This window comes from Chenopodium album, chromosome 23 (assembly GCF_948465745.1).
Source record: "Chenopodium album chromosome 23, dcCheAlbu1.1, whole genome shotgun sequence".
NCBI lineage: Eukaryota > Viridiplantae > Streptophyta > Magnoliopsida > Caryophyllales > Amaranthaceae > Chenopodium > Chenopodium album.
Window position 1 is genome coordinate 32,644,400 of NC_137856.1, and position 20,513 is coordinate 32,664,912.

The window sequence follows — 20,513 nt, forward strand, 5'->3', positions numbered from 1 at the left end:
GTGCATGGTACACCCAGGTGCACAAATCACACCCTCTTCAAATATAACTAATAAATAGGAACATTTAAAATACGAATTAGTGCACATTGATACGAAATCTAATAACAATTTATTTGACTTAGTTTTATTTGATGAATTAGTGTACAGTTTAGGTAAAACTTGAAAATCTGATCAAATAAAATAAAATGAGATAATTAGAAAAGTTCAAATCAGGATCAAGTCAAATAAATTCATGTATTATATGAATTGAACATATTCGTAGTGATCAAATCAAGAGTCAAATCTTGACTTTCTAAGTTTTTTTTTATTTTTTTTATGAAAGCAAAAGATCAGTGCTTGCATTAATTTATTTAATTTAAGGACAACTTGTACATGAAAATGTACATTGTACAACACATTATCAAGATACTTGATAATAAGATACGAGTACAACATTTTCATCTCTTTTAACATAGGACCAAATAATCAACCAAAGCAACACCGAGTACAAAATAATTAAATATCAACAGAATAGAATCGGTCCCCAAAAATAGGTGATCCTCTATACTTTCATTTTGGAAGTACCTGCGAGCTAACCGAACCGTTAAGCAATGTTATGCACCAATGCACGCATCTTCCTAGTAGCACCAAACGATACACTTCCATTTCCACTCCTCGCCGCAGCTCCCACTCCCACCCATCCATCCTCGCACAAGGAAGCATCGCGATTCACTTTAACCATACACGAAGGTGGTGGCAGCCATGCCTTGGAGCTCTTACACATACAAGTACTTACAAGTCCGAAGATACAAGGTGCATGTTTTAGCACGGCCAGGTACTCAGTTCTACTCACTGCTCAATAGTTCAAACTTCATACTATTGAATTATTATTCTGAACACTAGAAAAAAAACATGTTAACAAAAAAGAGGTACATGGCAAACATTAAGGGTCAAAAACTCAAAAGGAGTAGAATATAGCTGAAATATTGAACACGGTTGATTATTTACAGCTTATAATCGAGATCTTAAAAGATGGACTCATATAAGCCTAAACCAAGAGACTTGCCCATGTAGAAACTCGAAAGAAATCATGGTCGGCATCTCATTTATCCATATCAAGCAGTTCAACTGATAAAAATAAAAATAACACACTCGAAAACTGACTAGTGATAACACACAATAATTAACAAAATTACACTTAACTTATTTTACATGAAAGAGCGAGGTGCTCCTTGGCTTATAATGAGCATCATATCTACGACAAATGCCTCCACATTGCTGGACGATCTCTTGATATCAGCAGAACCTGGGAAGAGAGGCAATCAAATGAAGGCGAATACAAGTCGTCCGGGCCAATAATTTCCTTGGCACTCTGTGGACTAGTACAGTCACTAGCAAATGAAGGCAACCCGTCTTCTTTTAAAGCATCAAAAACAAACAACCCAAGTCCACAAACGGCCATAACCATGTTTCCGTTCCCCCAAACTTGGGTCAGCGCTTTGTGATGGGAATGAGCATTGGATTCAGGTAATGTGTAGGTGTTCACTATCTTCTGCTTTCGTAAAGAGAATTGTTGCACCTGTGAATTCACCTGCTTCTTTACAGCTGAGACAACACTACTACAGCCAAGAAATACGGAATCTCCTCTAGAAGAGACGGATTGAACAGTTACACCAATCCTAGGTATCTTAAGTCCGATACCAGATGGCTGACGGAAGTCAAGGACATTAATGGAATCAGCAGTGCAGAAGACACCGTCATTTCCTTCTGCTTCTGATGAACTTGCTCTGCACATCAAACAGCAACCAATTTAAACACAAGAAAATTATCATATGCTCTTATCTGATCATTAGTTTCATATGATTTTGCTTATCCCACTATACTTTCAGCAAAACACCGCTTTTCCCCACAAAACACACGCACACCAGCAAAAACATAGAAAGATGCTCATAATTTTCACAAATTATAAATCATTGCATTGCCAGGATGAGTTTATTACAAGCATTACCAAACAGAAGATGACATTATAGACATGTGTATATGAAGCAGGATATATTCATATAATGAAGGAGATACTAACCTTTGTCGGACTCCTCCACCCAACTCAGCATCAGTATTATTCACATGAAGAGCTGATATCCTGCGACCTGAGGTGGAAACAGATAACAATGCTCGAGGATTTAATGAGTTGACATCCCACAGAGAAATAGCATCTGCTTCTGCTATAACAGCTTTTCCTCTGTTTCTCCACTGCAATGGACTAGAATAATCCATTGGTAGCACAGGCTTTTGAACATCCCACTTCATAATTTGCTCGCCATCACGGATGTCAAATACTTTAACAGCTTTTTGACAACTAGCAGTGGAGATAATTAAAGGTCCACAGGGTCTATACCACCATTGGAGGTTTTCAGAGGACATGATATTAGATGGAGCATTCCTTCTGTACATAATGTTATCACGTAACCGACCAAGAGCTACTCTTGGACTGGTAGTGTTATCCTCAATATGGAAAGCTCGCACATCTTTGGTATAAAAATCCCAAGAACAGAACCCTGAGTCCATAGTATTTCCTGCAGAAGCAGCCACCACATACTTTCCAGAGCAACCATCAGCACTAGGGGCACGAATTATCCAACAGTCCCTCCATATGTTTTCTGAAATTCCTGCTGGTGGCCTGTATTCAGCTTTCTCCTGGAAAATTGATGATAAATTAACATCTCATATATTGTCCAATCCTAATAAGGAGTACTTAAGCAATCCTTGAGTAAAGGGTCTTGATTAATGTTGAATTGCAGAAAGAAGGCAAACAATGGTAGATAGTACTCCTTAATATTTCCATCAAACATGACAATTTTCAAACGACAACAGTATACAGGAATATAATTACCGAAAGCCATAAAGACTCAACATTTCAACAAGTGAGTGCACTTTGACTATATGCTGCAGTAATGCAGTATGTTATCACAAGTAATTTGCATCTACCAAAGACGCTTATGTAAGTATGTAACTGGCAATTTATAAATTGAAATGCTAACAGAATTCAAAATTTGTAATTAAGAAGCATACCTCATGGTTCGCAATATCATAGAAAGAACATGACCCATCATCATGAGCTAGAAGAACTGATTCTCCTTCCGATACAAACCATCCTCCGGTAGAAGTCTTGCGCCCAATTTCTATCAGCTGAGTAATGGAATTATCATCCATCTCTTCATCAACTATCATTTTTTGCTTATTCTCTTGATCATCAAATTCATCCAGTGTCTCGTCAGCTTCCAAATCTACTTCAGCATTAGTTTTTCCACCCAATACACCTGAACTCCGTCGTGTTGTTGAAGTTTCAGCATCATCTGCTTCATGAACTTTATTAGCATCCAAAATAGCCTCTACACCTTTCATATCAACCTTAGATTGTGTCTTAGTTAACGAAGCAAGGAACTCCATTGCTATTGGATCCTCATCCATAGGACACTCTGCATCATCTTTGGTATTAGATTCATTATTGATTTCTAAAACATGGGTTCCATCACTTTGAGAGCCATAATCTCCCACTTTCAGTGTAGTCCGATTTCGCAACAATCTGTGATGAGGGAAAAGCCTAGCTTCTAGCTCTTCACAACTCAAGCTTTTCACTGATACTTTTGAAGAATCACCCTGCACATTTCGATTCTCCTCTTTTATTCCGTGTAAGCTATCAATTTCAGTGTTCTTTAAGTTATCCGAATTACTAGAACTATCACAAGTTCCATGTGACTTAGAATCACTCATCACATTGCCCATGGCTTTCTCAATACCCGAAATCTTCTCCTGAATATCCGAAAGTATAACCTTAGACGCATCGGTATTGTTCATATCAAGCATCTCCTTCGTCTTCTTTATATCAGTAGCAATTCTCTTCACCTTCCCTTCCAAATACGCAAGCTTCTCGTGCAACTTACTAGCGTGCTTGTTCGCAACACGCCCACTCGTCCCCTCCTCGATCACACCCTTCGTAGCACTCGAGACTCTCACACTTTTCTCCATATTAGAACAACCAAAATCAGCCTTCAAATCAACAATTTGATTCACATTTTTCAATTCACAGGGATCAAATCCTTGACCTTTACTACTCTCATTAACACACCCATCACTTAAACTATTAACATTTATCTTTACAGAATGAACAGAAGATAAATTATCATCTTTTCTACCACTAATTTTCCCAACATTTGCAACTTCTTTCCCATCAATAGAAACCCTACTCCCACTAATTTTCTGATTCAAATCCCTAAACCCCTTTTTATCTAAAACTTTAAACCCACTAACACCCTTCAACCCAGAAATCTCACCCCTTCTAGCAGAATCACTACCACTAGCAACCCTAGTTTTCCTCATATCAGACAAAACTCGAGTAAAATCAGAGGGGTTAGAATTAGGGTTAGGGCTAGGGCTTCTCCTACCTCGAGATCGAGACCGCGTTTCGACATCAGAAACTCTTGGCATTGACCGAATCACAGGCTTCTGAGCTCCGCCGGAAACCCTAGAAACCGATCTAGGGTTAGGGTTTTCCTTGCCGATTGATTTCCTTCCAGTAGTAGCTAAAGAGGGTTTTTCAGAAATTGGGGTTAGGGTTTTATTGGGTAGTGAAGATGGAATCTTTCCGACAGATCCTCCCCTTTCTTTGATCCGCCGAGTTGATGATGACGACATTGATTAAAATTAATTGAGTTTGAATTTTAGGGTTTTTGAATTTGGTTTTTTTGGGGAAGTTTTGATTTTGAAGAAGGCGGAAAATAAGAGGAGAGAGAAAGAGATGATGAAAAAAAAAAGGTAAATTTTGAGAGGTGAGCGGGAAAGAGAGTGTTTTTAATTTTTTATTTTTTTGAGTTTGAATTTTGTTGAAAAATGTGTTGCGGTTTTGTAAAAAAAGAACAATTAAAATTGTTTTATTTTGTTTTGGGTCTTTGATTTTTTTGATAGTTTGATATTTGGATTTGGATTTGGATTTGGTTTAGGTTGTGAAAATTTTACACTACACCTCCCTTCCCAAGTGACGTCATTTTGTTCTTTTTTGTGTTTACTTTCTTTTTTTCTTTTTTGTTATATACCATTGCAAGTTAATTCAATGTTTTGAGTTTCGATTCCATGTAAAAATTATTATACTCGTATAAAATAAAGAGTGTAAAGAGATTTCCATGGTATCAATTATAATAAAGCAATTGATGATCCTTTGTTTCAAAAAACTAAAAAAGCAATTAATGATCCTAACTCACAAGCAATCAGCTCAATAAGCAAATTGCAAGCCTATTCGAAGCAATTAAAAACAAATTGCAATTGTTATGACAGCGGTGGTGCAAGATGATGGTGGTTATGTGGCAGCGGTGATAGGCAGCAGCGAGACAGCAGTGGTCGTGGGGCAATGAGGCAACAATGGTTATTGTGGCTTAATTAGTTGAGTGGGTTAGAGGGGGAAAGTGTAAAGGATTAAGAAACAAGGAAAATATAAACAAACTCATATCACCATTGATAAAAGCTTGCTTCTGATTTTAATAAGAAGTGTATAAATTTTAAATTTTTTTATAAACAGTATACTCGTATAATTTTATAGTTGAACATATTTATTTAATACATGTAAATGAACATACAATTATTTATAATTGAACATACAATATTTCCAAAATGAACATATTTATTTAATGGTTGTAAATGAACATACAATTATTTATAATAAACATATAATATTTCAAAAATGAATTTAATATTTGTAATTGAACATATAATATTTCAAAACTGAACATATTATTTAATAGTTGTAAATGAACATACAATTATTAATAATTGAACATTTAATTAAGGAGCATTATCATAGATGAAAAATGTATAAAAGTTATTATTTTTGTACTTGTTATTGAAAAATTTTGAAGGTAGCACACACTCCTTATTGTAATTGTATGTAAGAATCATTTCCATGACAACTACAACATAGCACACACTCTTATTGAAATTCCTTATTAAATTTGTAAAATTAACTACTTCATGATATAATTGGGTGCTTTAATTAGTAATATAAAAATATGTTTATCATATATCAAAATTCTAATAAATGTATCTTAATATTTTTTTTTTGAAACAATAAATGTATCTTAATATGCATTTGATCATATAATATTATGTGATTGAACATTTACCAATTAAAAACGAACATTTATCAAAGAATTTTCCACTTCAAAATTTAAAACGAACGAACATTAATATGTGAATGATCGATCATGTGCTAATATATAAAAGAACATTAATTGTATTAATAATCTATTAACATGTGAATAACATCGTACTAATATATAAATGAACATTTACCAAATTGAAAATGAACATTCATTAAAAATAGAACTTTCTACTACGAACTAAATTTACAAATCTATACTCATATGAAATAGATTAAATCATCCAGAAATTTGCGACAATTATACTCTTTTTTTAACTTTTTGAGTCCAGCAATTTTATAAACTAATAACACACCACAAATTTACTTTTTTCCCCATTTTTTTTTACAAAAAGAAGTAAAATTATATCATCATACTTATGTTGATACATTTTCAAGCTGGATGTTTCTTTTATTTTCATAAAAACACAATTGCAACAAAAATCAGTAAAAAAAACTAGGATATTATACTTGTGTTTTCATTTCAAAAATCAACAAAAACACTTACGATTTCGATTTTCGACTTTGCTTTGGTATTTTTTCCAGTGATTGTGTAAATTTGCCTCATATATTAGACATTGTGCTTGACTATTATAGAGAATTATAACTTTTTACTGAAATTTATTTGCAAATTTTGAAGATTTTGATGAGAGAGAAAATGGAGAAATAAAATGAAAAGAATGAAGAGAGAGAATTTGAATGGTGGTTCAATTTTTTTTACATAATGTAGTGTGTGGGGTATAGATGGTTACCATAGCAACTTGAAAGTGGATAGTATATGGGAAGTGAGGAGTTAGTGGGAGGAAGGGTAAAACAATACCGTTTTGCATGGGGGTGTAGGTAGTGTTCACTAATTATTTTGGTTGTGGTTGATGGGAACCAATTATCATTGTTCAAAGGCCCACGAACTTGTTCATGATTTGGATTCTTGTAATAAAATAAAAAAAAAATAAAAATAAAAAATAAAAAAAACTATGGAGTAGATACTTAGATTGTGACCTGTCAAAAAAATACAAAAGATTGAGATTATAAGAAGTTTTCAATTTGAGATTTTAGGTACCACTTCTAAAATTTATAACCAATTAATGGCATGTTATGTTCAACTTAATTTCGGTTCGGTTCGGTTCAGTTTAATTCAGCTTCAATTAATTTAGTTCGGTTCAGTTCCTAATTTCCTTCTCTCATAAACAGTTCATTTCAACTCTACTCAGTTCAACCCCAATCTATTCAGCCCCAATCAGTTCAGTTCAATTCAGTTGTTTTCAATAAATCGGAATAGGCCCGCATTTGCAAAGAAATGATAAGGTTAAGGTTTATATAACTAGATACTAGTATAACATCTCAACAAGAAATGTAAAGCAAGATTATAACACATGGCTATTCAATAAGCATAACATCAAACAATTTGTCTAGCTGGATGCAAATAAATATAAGCCGAGTATCATGGTCATGAATCAAATTTCTCATCACAAATAAAGGGAAATTCTAATTACATTTTTGAGTATTATAACTGCAAATACATAAATTTACCATCAAATTCCTTATATATGTAAGCAACTCATTCATTTATAAGTATATAGTAGTTTGGGATAAAGTTTTTTTTAACAAAGTTATTGGGCGGTTGTTACAAAGTGGTTGAAATTTCAACAATACTTCGGTTTTAATTTGATTTATTGTTTGATCCTAATTCATTGCTACTCCCTCCGTCCCTAAATTACATTCCTCCTTTCTATTTTTGGTATTCCAAAATTACATTCCTCCTTTCTATTTTTTGTAAGTTTTTTTTAGTAAATTAATTCTCTTTTTTTGTTTTATATTTAATGTTTTCTCACTCATCTTTACCTAATCTCACTCATAATCCTTGTGCCAAATTACAATGAATATGATTGGTTAAAATTTTTTAATTAGGAGCATGTGATTAGTCCTTTTTTTTTTTGCAAAGGATTGATGACTTGTCATGAGTAATAACTAATCTATCATTATACTTCCCATTGTATTATTTAATTATTGTTATTTGTCTTATTCTTCCCTCCTTAATTCCCGTGTAAATTTCCAAAAAGGAATGTAATTTAGGGACGGAGGGAGTATATTTTTATTGTTAAGAGAGAAATTTATCTATCGCTGAAAGTGTGATATTGTAAACTTTACTAATGTATAATTTATTGTTTAAATTATTTCAAAAGAGCATATCATTACATGATAAAATCATGTATAAACCAGATAAAGAAAAAATGTGATAGATGTGATTAACTTTATATGTATAAACGGATAAGATGAACTTTAAATTATAGAAAGATGTGATACAAAATCGTTTTAAATTATTCTGAAAAAAAAAATATGAAAAAAATTAGGAAAAAATTACAAAAAATTATCAATAATTTAAATTAACCTACACGTACGTGAATGTGTAGTTTCATTAATTTAACATTTTGTTCATATTTTAAAAGGTTATATTAGATTTGATGTGATATACTTGAAAATTAGATACAATATCTAATTCGCCCTGCCCACTCACCAAGTAGAAGCCCTGAGCGCTATCCTTTGAACGCTTACAAAACACAGATGGGAGTCCAAACCGGGTGTGAAGCCTCTTGGTGCAGATTCTTCCCCACTACCCTCAAATGCATAGCCCAGACATGGTTCAACAACCTTATCCCAAGAAGCATCAGAACGTTTGACATGCTAGCTACCCAATTCAAAAAGCACTTCATCGCTGGGAGTAGGCAAACAAAGTCTAGCGTTCATCTGATAACTGTGAAGCAAGGAGATAATGAAAGTCTTAAAAACTATCAAGAGTTCAACATTTTCGGAAAATATTTATAGTTGTGGTAAGATGTATGGAAAATTTTTATTTAAGACATTGATGTATATATTGTATATTTGTATGGGCTAGTGCCTAGTGGAATATGAAAATATAATTATTCTTAAACACTAGACAAAAGATGATAGAAAATAACATTTTATTTATAATACGAAGTATAATTATACTTTACGTGAAAGAAAAAAAATAAAATCTAAACTTAGAATATATAAGGTAATTATATTATTAGTTTTAATCGTGTTAAATAATTGTACATATATAACAACAAAATTTGAGATTTAATTCATTTAATCCCAACTATTCATGAACACAACTAGTGAATTACTTTTGCTTAGGCTATTTAGTTACACTTGGCCATTAGAGTGTCGCTCAATATAAACATGTAGGTGTAGGATATGAAAGTTAGATAACCCTAAAGGTGGCATCGTGTGAGCCATGTTGTGTTAGAACGTGTTTCGTGCTTAAGCGAGCCGTTCTTAATATATATGATTCAAATGATTCGTGTCGTGCTAGGACCTGTTCACATTTACTTAATTTCAGTTCAATTTAGTTCAGTTCAGCTCTAATCAGTTCAGCTCCAATCAGTTCAGTTCAGTTCAGCTCTTAATTTTCCTCTCTCATTAAATATTCATTTCAGCTTAGTTCAGTTCAGTTAAGCTCCAATCAGTTCAGTTCAGTTCAACTCAGGTTAGTAAATGTGAACAGACCCTTAGTCTTTACGACGATGACTTCAAAAATCTCCTCTGAGCTTACTAAAAAATTCACTGAGCTCATGCAAAGCCAAGTCTAGACGTTGTGTTGTGTTAATAAACCCCTTTAATAATTTTTATTAGATAAATTGGCGAAAATTAAAGGGTCCACATCAACCGACCCATCTTACCTATGCCAAATTTATAAAATATAATGTCTATGCATGATTCATATCTTAACAAAACGATATTCCCTCTGTGTCTTAATAACTGTTATACTTACCAAATGTATTGCGATCGTGTATTTAATAAGTGTTGCCCTTTTTATTTTTGGCAAAAAGCTATATATTTTTATACTGTAAATAAATGGAGTATCTTTCTCCTTTTATTGTCCCAATCCAAACTCATTACTACTCGTAAGCAGTAGCTATAGTGTTATCCAAAACAAAATTGAATAAATTACAAAAATAAAAATAAAAATAAACTAAAAACCAATGCCCACACATTTCACATTTTAGTGATTTTACAGAACCAGAAACAATGGCTGCCCTCCTCCCCTCTCCTGTTCATCATCAACCTCGTCCTTCTCTCTCATATTCATCTGTTTTTTCAAGAAATTTTCAAACTTTTGGTGTAAAAATCCAATCTTTAAATCTGGGTTTTGCCCAAAATGGAAGAATTCTCTCTCCTAAAGTTCAAGTCTCTGTAACTGACTATCCTCCTCCTCCTCCATTGCCATCTCCAGAGTTCAAGGAACTTATTGCTTCTTTAAAGCTCAAACTGTTGGTAATTTCCTTAATTTTGCACTAATTTTATGCTTTTCACTCAATTTAATTTGCTTTCCTACTTTATAATCTAGAAGTTTCGAGTCTGAATTTTTGGTCAAAGATTATTGTTTGTGAAATTACAATTGTTTTTCTTCGTGATTAATAAGTTCAATTAGCTGATTTTGTTAAAGTATTAGGGAAACGGGTGGTACCCAATACCCCAGATTGAATTTCGTCCACATAGTTGGTTTGTGCTCATTCAATTTTTGTATTGTTTGATCATTGTTATTCTGCAAAATTTAGTTTGGTGAAGTTTTTGGGATCATACCAATTGCCAAACCCGGGTTAATTCAGGTTATGTTTATACAGAATTCAAACATAGAAAAAGAAAATTCTTATGCCTTATGTTTATTGGATGCTTGATGAGGGTTTTGTAGATGCAATTGATTGTTGTTTGATATGGGTCTGATTCTGAGATCATTTTACAGTATTCATTGCTTTGTGAAACTTATGAAAAACCCAATTATGTATACCTGATGTTTGCTGTTGTTTTGCTGGTTCTAGACAAAGGTTTATATGTCAATTTTCTCAGTATCCTTCACATCTTGTGCCAACTTGATTTGTTGAAGACAAATTGAATTGAAAGAAGAATGATTAAGCATGATGTGGGATACACACTTCCAGAACTCTAGAAGGCTATGTCATTTATAGTAATTACAGCTGTTATGAAGGCAGATAAACTAGCAGGAGTTCTATCTTCTTGGTACAATGCTTGTCTCTAGAACAAACTCGAATAATATTTCCAAGTTGCTCTACTAGAACTTAGACCCAAATGTTTGAGTAACTATTCCTCGATTCCTGATTTTATGCTCCTAGAGTATGAACTTTGCAATTTCGATAGATCATCATTAAAGGGTTGGGCAAGCCTCTGCCCTCTGGGTTAAGCAAGCCTCTAGACAATGGTATATGCTAAGATGTTGCTATTAAAACTAGTCATAATACTGTACAATAAGTTTGGGTACAAACTAATATTAGTTAAGTAGTTGTTGAATACTATCCGACTGATCAAATGGTAGTACATCCTTGAGCAATCCTTTGTCACTTGACAAAATAGTGCAGCCATGGCAGTTATGGGAGTATTACTGATATATACTTCGTATCATGGTATTTGTTAATATTACAGCCATGGGAGTTATGGCCTTATGGGAGTATCACTGATATATACTTTGTATCATGGTATTTGTTGAAACCTACTTGTTTCATATGATCTCAATTAAGTAAAAAAACTATAGTTCCAATTTCTTCTCAAGTTAGGTGGTCATGACTCTTGGTTTACGTTCACCCCCTTTCAGATCTCTGAAAGTGGCCTTTTGACCCATAATTCATAAGGTTCTCAACCTAGTGGCTTATTCTTTTGGACCATCAAGTTTATTCTGTACAAGCTTGCATGATGACAGCATGACTGCTTCTTTCCTCTGGATTTACTGTCATCCTTTCCACCTCAGCAGTTGAGCTGCTAAATTCCGCAATGCCCAATGTACTGAGACTATTGACCATTAGCTAAGTACCTGTATCGGCTGTAGATGTGACTAAAATAGTGGTTTGAACTGCACCAATAATTGAATAATTTGTATCAAAGATCTCTGAATTCATTGCTAATAGAATGTCAAAGTAAATCTACAGAAGAGACAGAGACATTGGTTGATATGGCCTTACCCTATTGGACCTAGTGAAAGCCATGGTCTTTGGTTGGTAGACTATGTTAAAGAACCCAAGTGAAGATTGTGAACTGCCTCATATATTTGGAAAGAGGATCTCCGTAATTGACCATGAGTGATTAAATTTTGGTTGATTCAGCCGACCCTGTCCTTTACTTCTTTTTTTGTTGTGAACCCTTCACACATCATTTCTTATATTAATACATTATTTTATTGTTTTATTTTCCTTTTTTTCCTATTTGTGTATGCGTGCATAATTTGAATACCGAAAGATAGACCCTATGTTATGTTGGAGCCTTGTGTGCTAGGTGGTTGTCAATAGTATGTATTCAATTTCAGGAAACAAACTCTGAAGTGCATCATTGTTACTGTGCTTACTTTCTTATTCAATATGGTTGATTTACCACAGAGTGCTGTCTCTGGGCTAAACAGAGGTCTTGCGGCTAATGAAGATGATCTAAGGAGAGCAGATGATGCAGCACGGGAGCTTGAAGCTGCCGGTGGACCTGTAGACCTCTCAAATGATCTTGATAAACTCCAAGGAAGATGGAAATTAATATATAGCAGTGCTTTTTCATCACGCACTTTGGGAGGGAGTCGTCCAGGACCTCCTACAGGAAGGCTTCTGCCGATCACTCTTGGTCAGGTCTGCCAATCATTCTTTCAATTAATATAATAACATGTTTCCTCCAGTTGAATGAGCTTAATCATTAGCTCATCAACAATGATTAAGCTTTGTGCTTTGCTAAAATCTTTTGAGTATTACTTCTGAATCTCTGGTAGTATGATTTTAAACTTTTATCTGTTGACTGGTGCTCCTTCCATCCATAACTGATAGGCTACATTTCTATTCGATCATCTGTGCTGTGCATTTACTATTTGTTGTTCCGAACAGGTGTATCAACGTATCGATGTTTTCAGCAAAGATTTTGACAACATCATGGATATTGAATTAGGTGCTCCATGGCCCTTACCACCTGTTGAAGTAACTGCAACGTTAGCACACAAATTTGAGATCACAGGTTTGTCTCATCAAAAAGTAATTTTCTGTAGGTTTGATTTTCGTAATCATGTCTTGAAGCTCTTTCTTGAAATCTACATTCTGTTTTTCCATGTGATCAGGATCTGCCATGGTTAAGATCATATTCGAAAAAACAACAGTGAAGACAACTGGAAACTTGTCGCAGCTACCTCCTCTGGAAGTTCCTCGGATCCCAGATTCACTCAGGCCTTCATCAAATCCTGGAAGTGGTGATTTTGAGGTCACATATATTGATGCAGACACCCGTATCACTAGAGGAGACAGAGGCGAGCTTAGAGTTTTTGTCATCTCTTAATCAGCTCTTCAGCTGCATGACAGATTTCTCAACACGGCTTGTATAAATGAAATTATGAAGTGTGCTTCTTTTGACAAGGCATTTTGGATACCGGATCACCCTCCCCAAAGAGGAACTCTCATTTTCTGTCGATTCATTTGTATGATATAACATGAAGATGTATAATAAATATATGAACTACAATTGTACAGAGATTTTTATGATATGAGATCCAAACAAAAATATTATACAATGTTGTTAAATTTGTTGTCCATCTTGGCAACCGATTTTACCCTACTTCGGGTGATTTGGCTTGTTTCCATCTCGTTCTATTCCTTCTTTGGCTGAAGCTACCTTAAGAAAGACGATATATTAATCTTTATATTAAGTAGACCACGAGGGCTCATGCTTTTAAAGGCTTAGAAGGTACCATGATGGTTAAGCCATGTATCGTGGAAACTGGAGAGAATGGTGGCATCGAATTGAGCCTATAAGACTAGAATGACTTGGGTTGTGAAATAAGGGTTATGTCCGGTGGCTCGGGTATCGACCGAAGCTCCGGCGATTCATTTTTTCAACTGCCTTAACGTTGTCTGATAATGTTAAGGACTTTCTGATATCAACTTTGCTTTGGTGCTTGCCTCGTTATGATTGGTGATTCCAAGTCTTGACTAGTTTAAACCTTTAAATAAATTTCTTTAAGCATTAATATCACAATAAGCTGCAGTAGCACATTGGCTTATCTTCTGATTTGGTTGAATCCAGGTTCAAATCCTGGCTGCAGCAATTTTTATTTTATTTTTAAAAGAATTTAGAGACATAGCATTTGTATGAAGGATAATTGTGGTATTTTAATATTTTTACTCAAATTCTTTTTTTTTTTTTAATTTATTTTTTTATTTTTATTTTTTTTTGATTTCTGAAACAAAGCTCCCAAGGAGCAACTCAAATTCCTTTTAAATGAGCGATTTCCCTTAGTAATGTTAAAACAAAAATAAATTCCCATTATACACCCATTTAAAAACAAATTCCCAAAATACCGTCCATGTAGGATTGGTATTTGGTTTGGCTTAAAACCGCTAACGTTGTTAATGGTTTTATGTTAAACTGCTAACTACATTAGGGTTTTTATTAATGAATCAGGTCTCTTTGAACTAACAGTAATAATGTGGGCGCTCTCTTTCCAATTGTTGGCTAAGACATGGTTTCAGCAAAGAGACCTCCTTTTTTATTGACAGGTCTCTTTGCCTCCTTACTTTTTTTAAAAAGGTAAGGAAGAAAGAGACTTGTTTATTGAAATAAGTGGTCTCTTTTCTGAAGTCGCTAATAACATTAGCGGTTTAAAGTTATAACCGCTATTGTCATTAGTGGTTTTAAGGTGAAAAAAAAAATACACCCAACACCGATCCTTCATGGGCAGTATCTAGGGAATTAGTTTTCAAATCGACGCACAAAGAGAATTTATTTTTATTCTAGTATTATTGTGGGAAATTGCTCCCTTTTAAATCCCCACAATTAAGTACAAATGTTTTTTTCAAAATTTTTCCTTTTTTTTTTTTTGACAAGTTCAAAATTTTTCCTTTCGAAGACCTAAATAATGTTTTGTTCCCCTCTTTGTCGTCCCAATGTTTTAGTTCAACATATGATCTAGAGCTTAAAACGAAAAGAAAACATTTGTTTTTTGAACAAATGAAAAGAAAAACATCTGTTACACATAATGTGTAGCTTTTATTTTTAGTAAATGTGGCACATTTAAGGATCGAATTATATGATAAACAACATACTCCGTTAATTTTTTTTGAGAGTAATCTTTATCACTTAAACAATTAACACTTACATTTGTCTTAATATAATTAACATTTTCTTAAAAATTGATCACACTTTAAAAATCAAGCCATTAGGTATCGCAAATATAATGTTAAATATAATTGAGAGATTAGCCACTCTTTTAATTCGTGAACCACGGGATCAGGATGGTGGCCTTGATTTTAATTTACTCGCCAGGGTGTCGTCTCATCACAAGATTCACAACAAAAGATCACCAAAAAAAAGAAAAAAAAAAAAGACGTTAGGGTTCCCTCTCTATAACGGCTAGTTCCAAATTCAAAATTTGCAAGAAAATCATTTCCCCTAAAACCCTCATTTCTTTCCACTATTGCAAAATTTCTTTCCGTTACAAGCACTTCCTCTTTCCCTCCTTCACGCTTCTCAGCTTTCTCTCTCTTCACCCAGTAATCAATTCTCAATCTTTTATTCAAAGAAACAATCTTTTTCATTGATTTTTCAAGAAATTACAATCAAATCAAGCAACATTTCAATCAAAAAATCTTGAATCCTCAAATCAAAAGAAATATTTCCCAACTTTAATTACTCTGTTTTTTTGGATTGATTTTTGATCTGGGTTTCTGTAATTTGAACTTCAAAATCCATCAATGGCTCCAACCCCATCTTCATCTTCAAAATCAAATCATACCCATTTCAATATAATCCGAACCCCACAATCTAAACAACGTCTTCACTTCAATTCTTCAAGAATTCCTCATCCTTCACCAAACCCTAACCAAAACCCTAATTCCCAACCTGCAGAACACCCTGTTGAAGTGATTGGAAGAATCAGGAATCTTCCAGAACCATCAAAAGATGATAAACCCACTACTAATCTCTTCCAAATCATCCCAGATCAGCAAACAATTAGGGTCAAGACCGAAATCGGATACCGCGATTTTACCCTTGATGGGGTTTCTTCTTCTGAGGATGATGACCTTGATGGATTCTACAAAAAGTTTATTGAAAGTAGGATACTTGGGGTTAAAATGGGGGCTAAATGTACTATAATGATGTACGGTCCGACGGGTTCGGGTAAGAGTCATACTATGTTTGGGTGTTTGAAGCAACCTGGGATTGTGTATAAGAGTTTGAAGGATATTTTGGGAGATAAAGAAAATGGGGAAGAACAAGTTGGGATGTTTGTGCAAGTTTCTGTGTTGGAGATTTATAATGAAGAGATTTATGATCTTTTGTCTTGTGATAAAAATGGTGGATCATTCAATCTTTGGTCCAAGGGGAGTGCTTCTAAGGTATAATCATTTCAATTTTTTTTTGGTTAATTACCCTTGTTTTTTGTTGAATTATTGATTTATGCTTTGTTTAGGTTGATAATAATGTGTTAATTTAGCATATAGTTGAATGTTGTGAATTGTGGTTGTGATCTATGTTACATTGTGCTAAATTTTGTGTTAAATTTATGGAACACTTTCATAAATTAGCCGAGTTGGACACTTGGACATGACTCGAGTCCGAGTAACAAAGGCTGTAATATGTGTTGTTTGTCTAATTTGTGTATTAGTGGACACTTCAACTTCCACTTGATACCATGCAGTTGGTGAATTAGCATTTACATTTGATTAGTCAAGCTGTTAGGCCACATTTTATTAGGCTGTAATAAATTATTTATACTAGATCAAACCCTAAATGAAGGTTCATCATATAGAAAAATGCAGGTTGTTATTGATTTCAACTTAATTATGGTATGATCATTATAAAATAAAGTTCAAACCCCTCATTCCAGGTAAAACTAGAAGTGATGGGAAAAAAGGCTAAAAATGCAACATTTATATCTGGAAATGAGGCTGGAAAAATTCTGAAGGAGATACAGAAGGTGGAGAAGAGAAGGATTGTTCGAAGCACGAATTGCAATGACAGAAGTTCCCGGAGCCATTGCATGGTATGGATGTTTTATATCTTACTATGACTAAAATTGACAACCTCTATTATGTGATGTCTAGGCTTATGAAGTTTATGGCCTTTTTACCTGTCTTATGGATTATGTTAGATTATTTTGGATGCTCCAACCGTTGGTGGAAGGCTGATGCTCGTCGACATGGCAGGATCAGAGAACATAGAACAAGCTGGTCAAGTTGGCTTTGAAGCCAAAATGCAGGTAATATTAAGGAAGGATTATAAAAGTCCTTCAATCACTCAGTTTAGGCCACATTTTATTTAAAGTCCTGTTTAATGAGTTAGTATGTACTTAGAAAGTGACCAATTGTTTTGGGACGATAAAAATAAAAGCTGATTATTATACTAGGATGAAATGTGGTAATGTGGTATGACAGTAACAAGTAAATACTGGCTTTGATCTAATTTACTGATTACTGTCCTTGTTACTCAGGAAGGTAATGCTTTGTATATACTTAGAAAGCTATTACTGTGTATTCACTGAGAATGCCAATTATTTTGGGACAATTAAGATAGAAATGTGGTTTATTATACTAGGATGAAGGGGTGGTACGACAATAACGAATATATACTGGTTCTGATCTAATTTTACTGTCCTTGGTACTTTTTTTTTGTGGTACTTTGCAGACTGCAAAGATAAATCAAGGTAATACAGCTTTGAAGAGAGTTGTTGAGTCTATTGCTAATGGTGATTCACATGTACCATTCAGAGACAGCAAGTTAACTATGCTTCTGCAGGTATACAGAATTTCATGTTTTCTTGTATTCAAAAGTATCTGGATCAAATTTTCTACTAAGAGCAGTTTATACTGCTTTATTGACTGTATAAGAACATTGGGTGCTTTCTTCCTGCTATGTCGTCGTAGGATTCTTTCGAGGATGACAAGTCCAAGATACTGATGATCTTGTGTGCAAGTCCAGACCCAAAAGAGACACACAAAACAATCTCTACACTAGAGTATGGAGCAAAAGCGAAGTGCATTGTTCGTGGTCCACATACCCCTGTCAAAGATAAGATCGGTGAGGATTCAGCTTCTACTGTGATTTTAGGATCAAGGATCACAGCTATGGATCAGTTCATCCTGAAATTACAAACGGAGAACAAGCAAAGAGAGAAAGAATGCAGTGAGGCAAAGAAATTGCTTCAGAAAAAGGAGGAAGAGGTTTCACAGTTAAGGGCAAAGCTTGGGCAAGTTGGAGGAGAACATGTGTCTGGTGCTAGTGAAGAGGAGATCAATGAGAAGGTCAATGAACGTATGCAGACATTGAGGAAGGAACTCGAGAAGCAGCTAGAAGAGTGCCAAAGAATGGCTAATGAGTATGTTGAGTTGGAGAAAAGGAGAATGGAAGAGAAGGTACAAAGACAACAACAAGAAGTTGAAATGCTGAGGCGAAAGTTAGAGGAAATGGAGATTGAGCTATCTCGTTCAAGGGATGGAAGCAGTAGTGATGGAAGTGGAGTTGAATTAGATGGCATTGGTCTTGTGAGAAGGCTGAAGGAAGTGTATGCTGATGAAGATCCTGGAATGGAGAAGTCGATGGACTTAGACATGGGAGATCAAGATTCTTATGCTCGTGAAGTAATTGTAGGCCAGTATCCCACAAATCTGTTCAGTGGGATGCAGGGTTCTTTCACTCCAATACTGTCTGAAAAAACATATCTGAGCACAGTATTTGAGGAGGAAGAAGCAGAAGCCGAGGATGAGGATGAAAAGGCTAAGCTGGAGGATGATGAAGTGGAAAAGAAAGTTATAGAGGAGAAGAAAGTCTCTACATCGCCACTGTATGATGTTCAACTCACTCCATCCTCCAGGAAAACAAGGATTCAGAACATATTCACCTTGTGTGGAAATCAAAGGGAGCTTTCACAACGAACTCCTCTATCTTCTGAAACTTCATGTGATCAATCAACAATCGAGCAAAGTCCTATGACACCACCTAATCGTTCTCAACCTTCTTTTGCTGCTACACCAGAATCCCTGAAGAAAAACTTCAATTTATCTCCAAAAGCCACACCAGAGCCTATGAAGGAAAACTTCAATCCATCAGCAAACAATGAAGAAAAAGGTGTTCTGATTGAAGTATATGTTAAATGGGAGGCAACAAAGGAAAATCCAGGAAAGTTTATCAACAAACTTAAGGTTGTCAAAGATGCAACCTTAGCTGATTTGAGGAAACTCATTGAGATTCATCTTGGTGTCGACAAGCAGGATTTTACTTTCCTGTCACTAGGGGTATGTATATAAAGTTATTGCTGATTTCTTTCACTACATAAGAACCAATCTCATGTTTATATGTCTATGTATGACAGGATCCTACTGGAGCTCCAATCTCGAAAGAAAAGGAAGATAGTTTGCTCGCGAGTAAACTACCAACATGCAACAACCAACTGGGAGGACACTTAGCATGCTTGAGGCCAGCCAAGGGAGCTCAAAGTCCTAATGTTGTTCCATTCACTCCACTGGAAAACAAGCTTTACACAACCCCAGTTTCTTGTGCAAAGAAGCTAGTTAATGACTCTTCTTTATCACCTAGCCTAGACTCGAGTCTGGGTTCCACTCCCTACATTACTCTTCGTCGATATTAAAAGGTACATTAGCCTATGTACTCGTGTGTTGTATGAAAAACTTAACTTTTGTATCACTGACTAATGTGAAGTGGAAGTGTAATGGTATATATATTTTACTTTTGGCTAACCTTTCGATTACACATTGTCTTTCGATTCATTTCTTGCTGTTCTGCTCCTTGATCTTTAGAGAATCAAAGAGAGATAATTTGTTCAGTGTAAAAATGGTTGTAAGACAATTCAAGCCACGGTGAGACATTTAGAGAGATCACGAACCAATTTTGTTACATGACAAGTTTGAAAAGATGATTATTTGTATATTTGTTTGATTGCAATCAAAGAGGGCAGTGATAATTTTATAACTCCATACTTCGTAATAATGTATATAAGTGTATACGAAGTATATCTACTCTTAATATTTTTTGTTTTTTTTTTTTTAAAATCCAATAAATAACTGTATGTTGCGGGGTCTACTAACGGTTTTTTTGAATGACATTTGTTAAGTGATGCCGATTTCATTTTTTTGGATTTTTTGTGGTGTTCCTTTTTTTTTTTTTTTTTTTTTGGTGTTATAAGTCAAAACATCGGGCTGCAATTTACTTTATAAGAACTTTAATTGCATTTTTTTTAAATGGCCGCATTTTAAAAAATACAAACTTTAAATGGTTGCAATTGACAAATTTTCCTAAAAATTAATTTTAAAGTAATGTGTTACAAAAAAAAAAAAGTTAAAAC

At 34.5% G+C, this 20,513-nt stretch overlaps 3 protein-coding genes across 3 annotated transcripts; 2 read left to right on the top strand and 1 right to left on the bottom strand.

Annotated features, from left to right (window-relative positions):
• Positions 1 to 927: 927 nt before the first annotated feature.
• On the bottom strand, positions 928 to 4,736 carry LOC145608243 (KIN14B-interacting protein At4g14310-like). The gene is made up of 3 exons (XM_081663853.1): positions 3,049 to 4,736; positions 2,060 to 2,673; positions 928 to 1,766 (listed from the first exon to the last, which is right to left on the bottom strand). Exons 1-3 carry the CDS (start codon positions 4,669 to 4,671, stop codon positions 1,235 to 1,237), a joined length of 2,769 nt encoding a protein of 922 aa, XP_081519979.1. The 5' UTR covers positions 4,672 to 4,736; the 3' UTR covers positions 928 to 1,234.
• A 5,412-nt stretch (positions 4,737 to 10,148) lies between these two features.
• LOC145608128 (plastid-lipid-associated protein 6, chloroplastic-like) lies at positions 10,149 to 13,737 on the top strand. The gene is made up of 4 exons (XM_081663728.1): positions 10,149 to 10,459; positions 12,568 to 12,804; positions 13,054 to 13,180; positions 13,281 to 13,737. The coding sequence occupies exons 1-4, from the start codon at positions 10,214 to 10,216 to the stop codon at positions 13,493 to 13,495; spliced, it is 825 nt and encodes a 274-aa protein (XP_081519854.1). The 5' UTR covers positions 10,149 to 10,213; the 3' UTR covers positions 13,496 to 13,737.
• A 2,162-nt stretch (positions 13,738 to 15,899) lies between these two features.
• LOC145608651 (kinesin-like protein KIN-10A) lies at positions 15,900 to 20,386 on the top strand. Its single transcript, XM_081664259.1, has 6 exons — positions 15,900 to 16,551; positions 17,043 to 17,198; positions 17,307 to 17,414; positions 17,840 to 17,950; positions 18,079 to 19,446; positions 19,524 to 20,386. Exons 1-6 carry the CDS (start codon positions 15,907 to 15,909, stop codon positions 19,797 to 19,799), a joined length of 2,664 nt encoding a protein of 887 aa, XP_081520385.1. The 5' UTR covers positions 15,900 to 15,906; the 3' UTR covers positions 19,800 to 20,386.
• Positions 20,387 to 20,513: the final 127 nt, after the last annotated feature.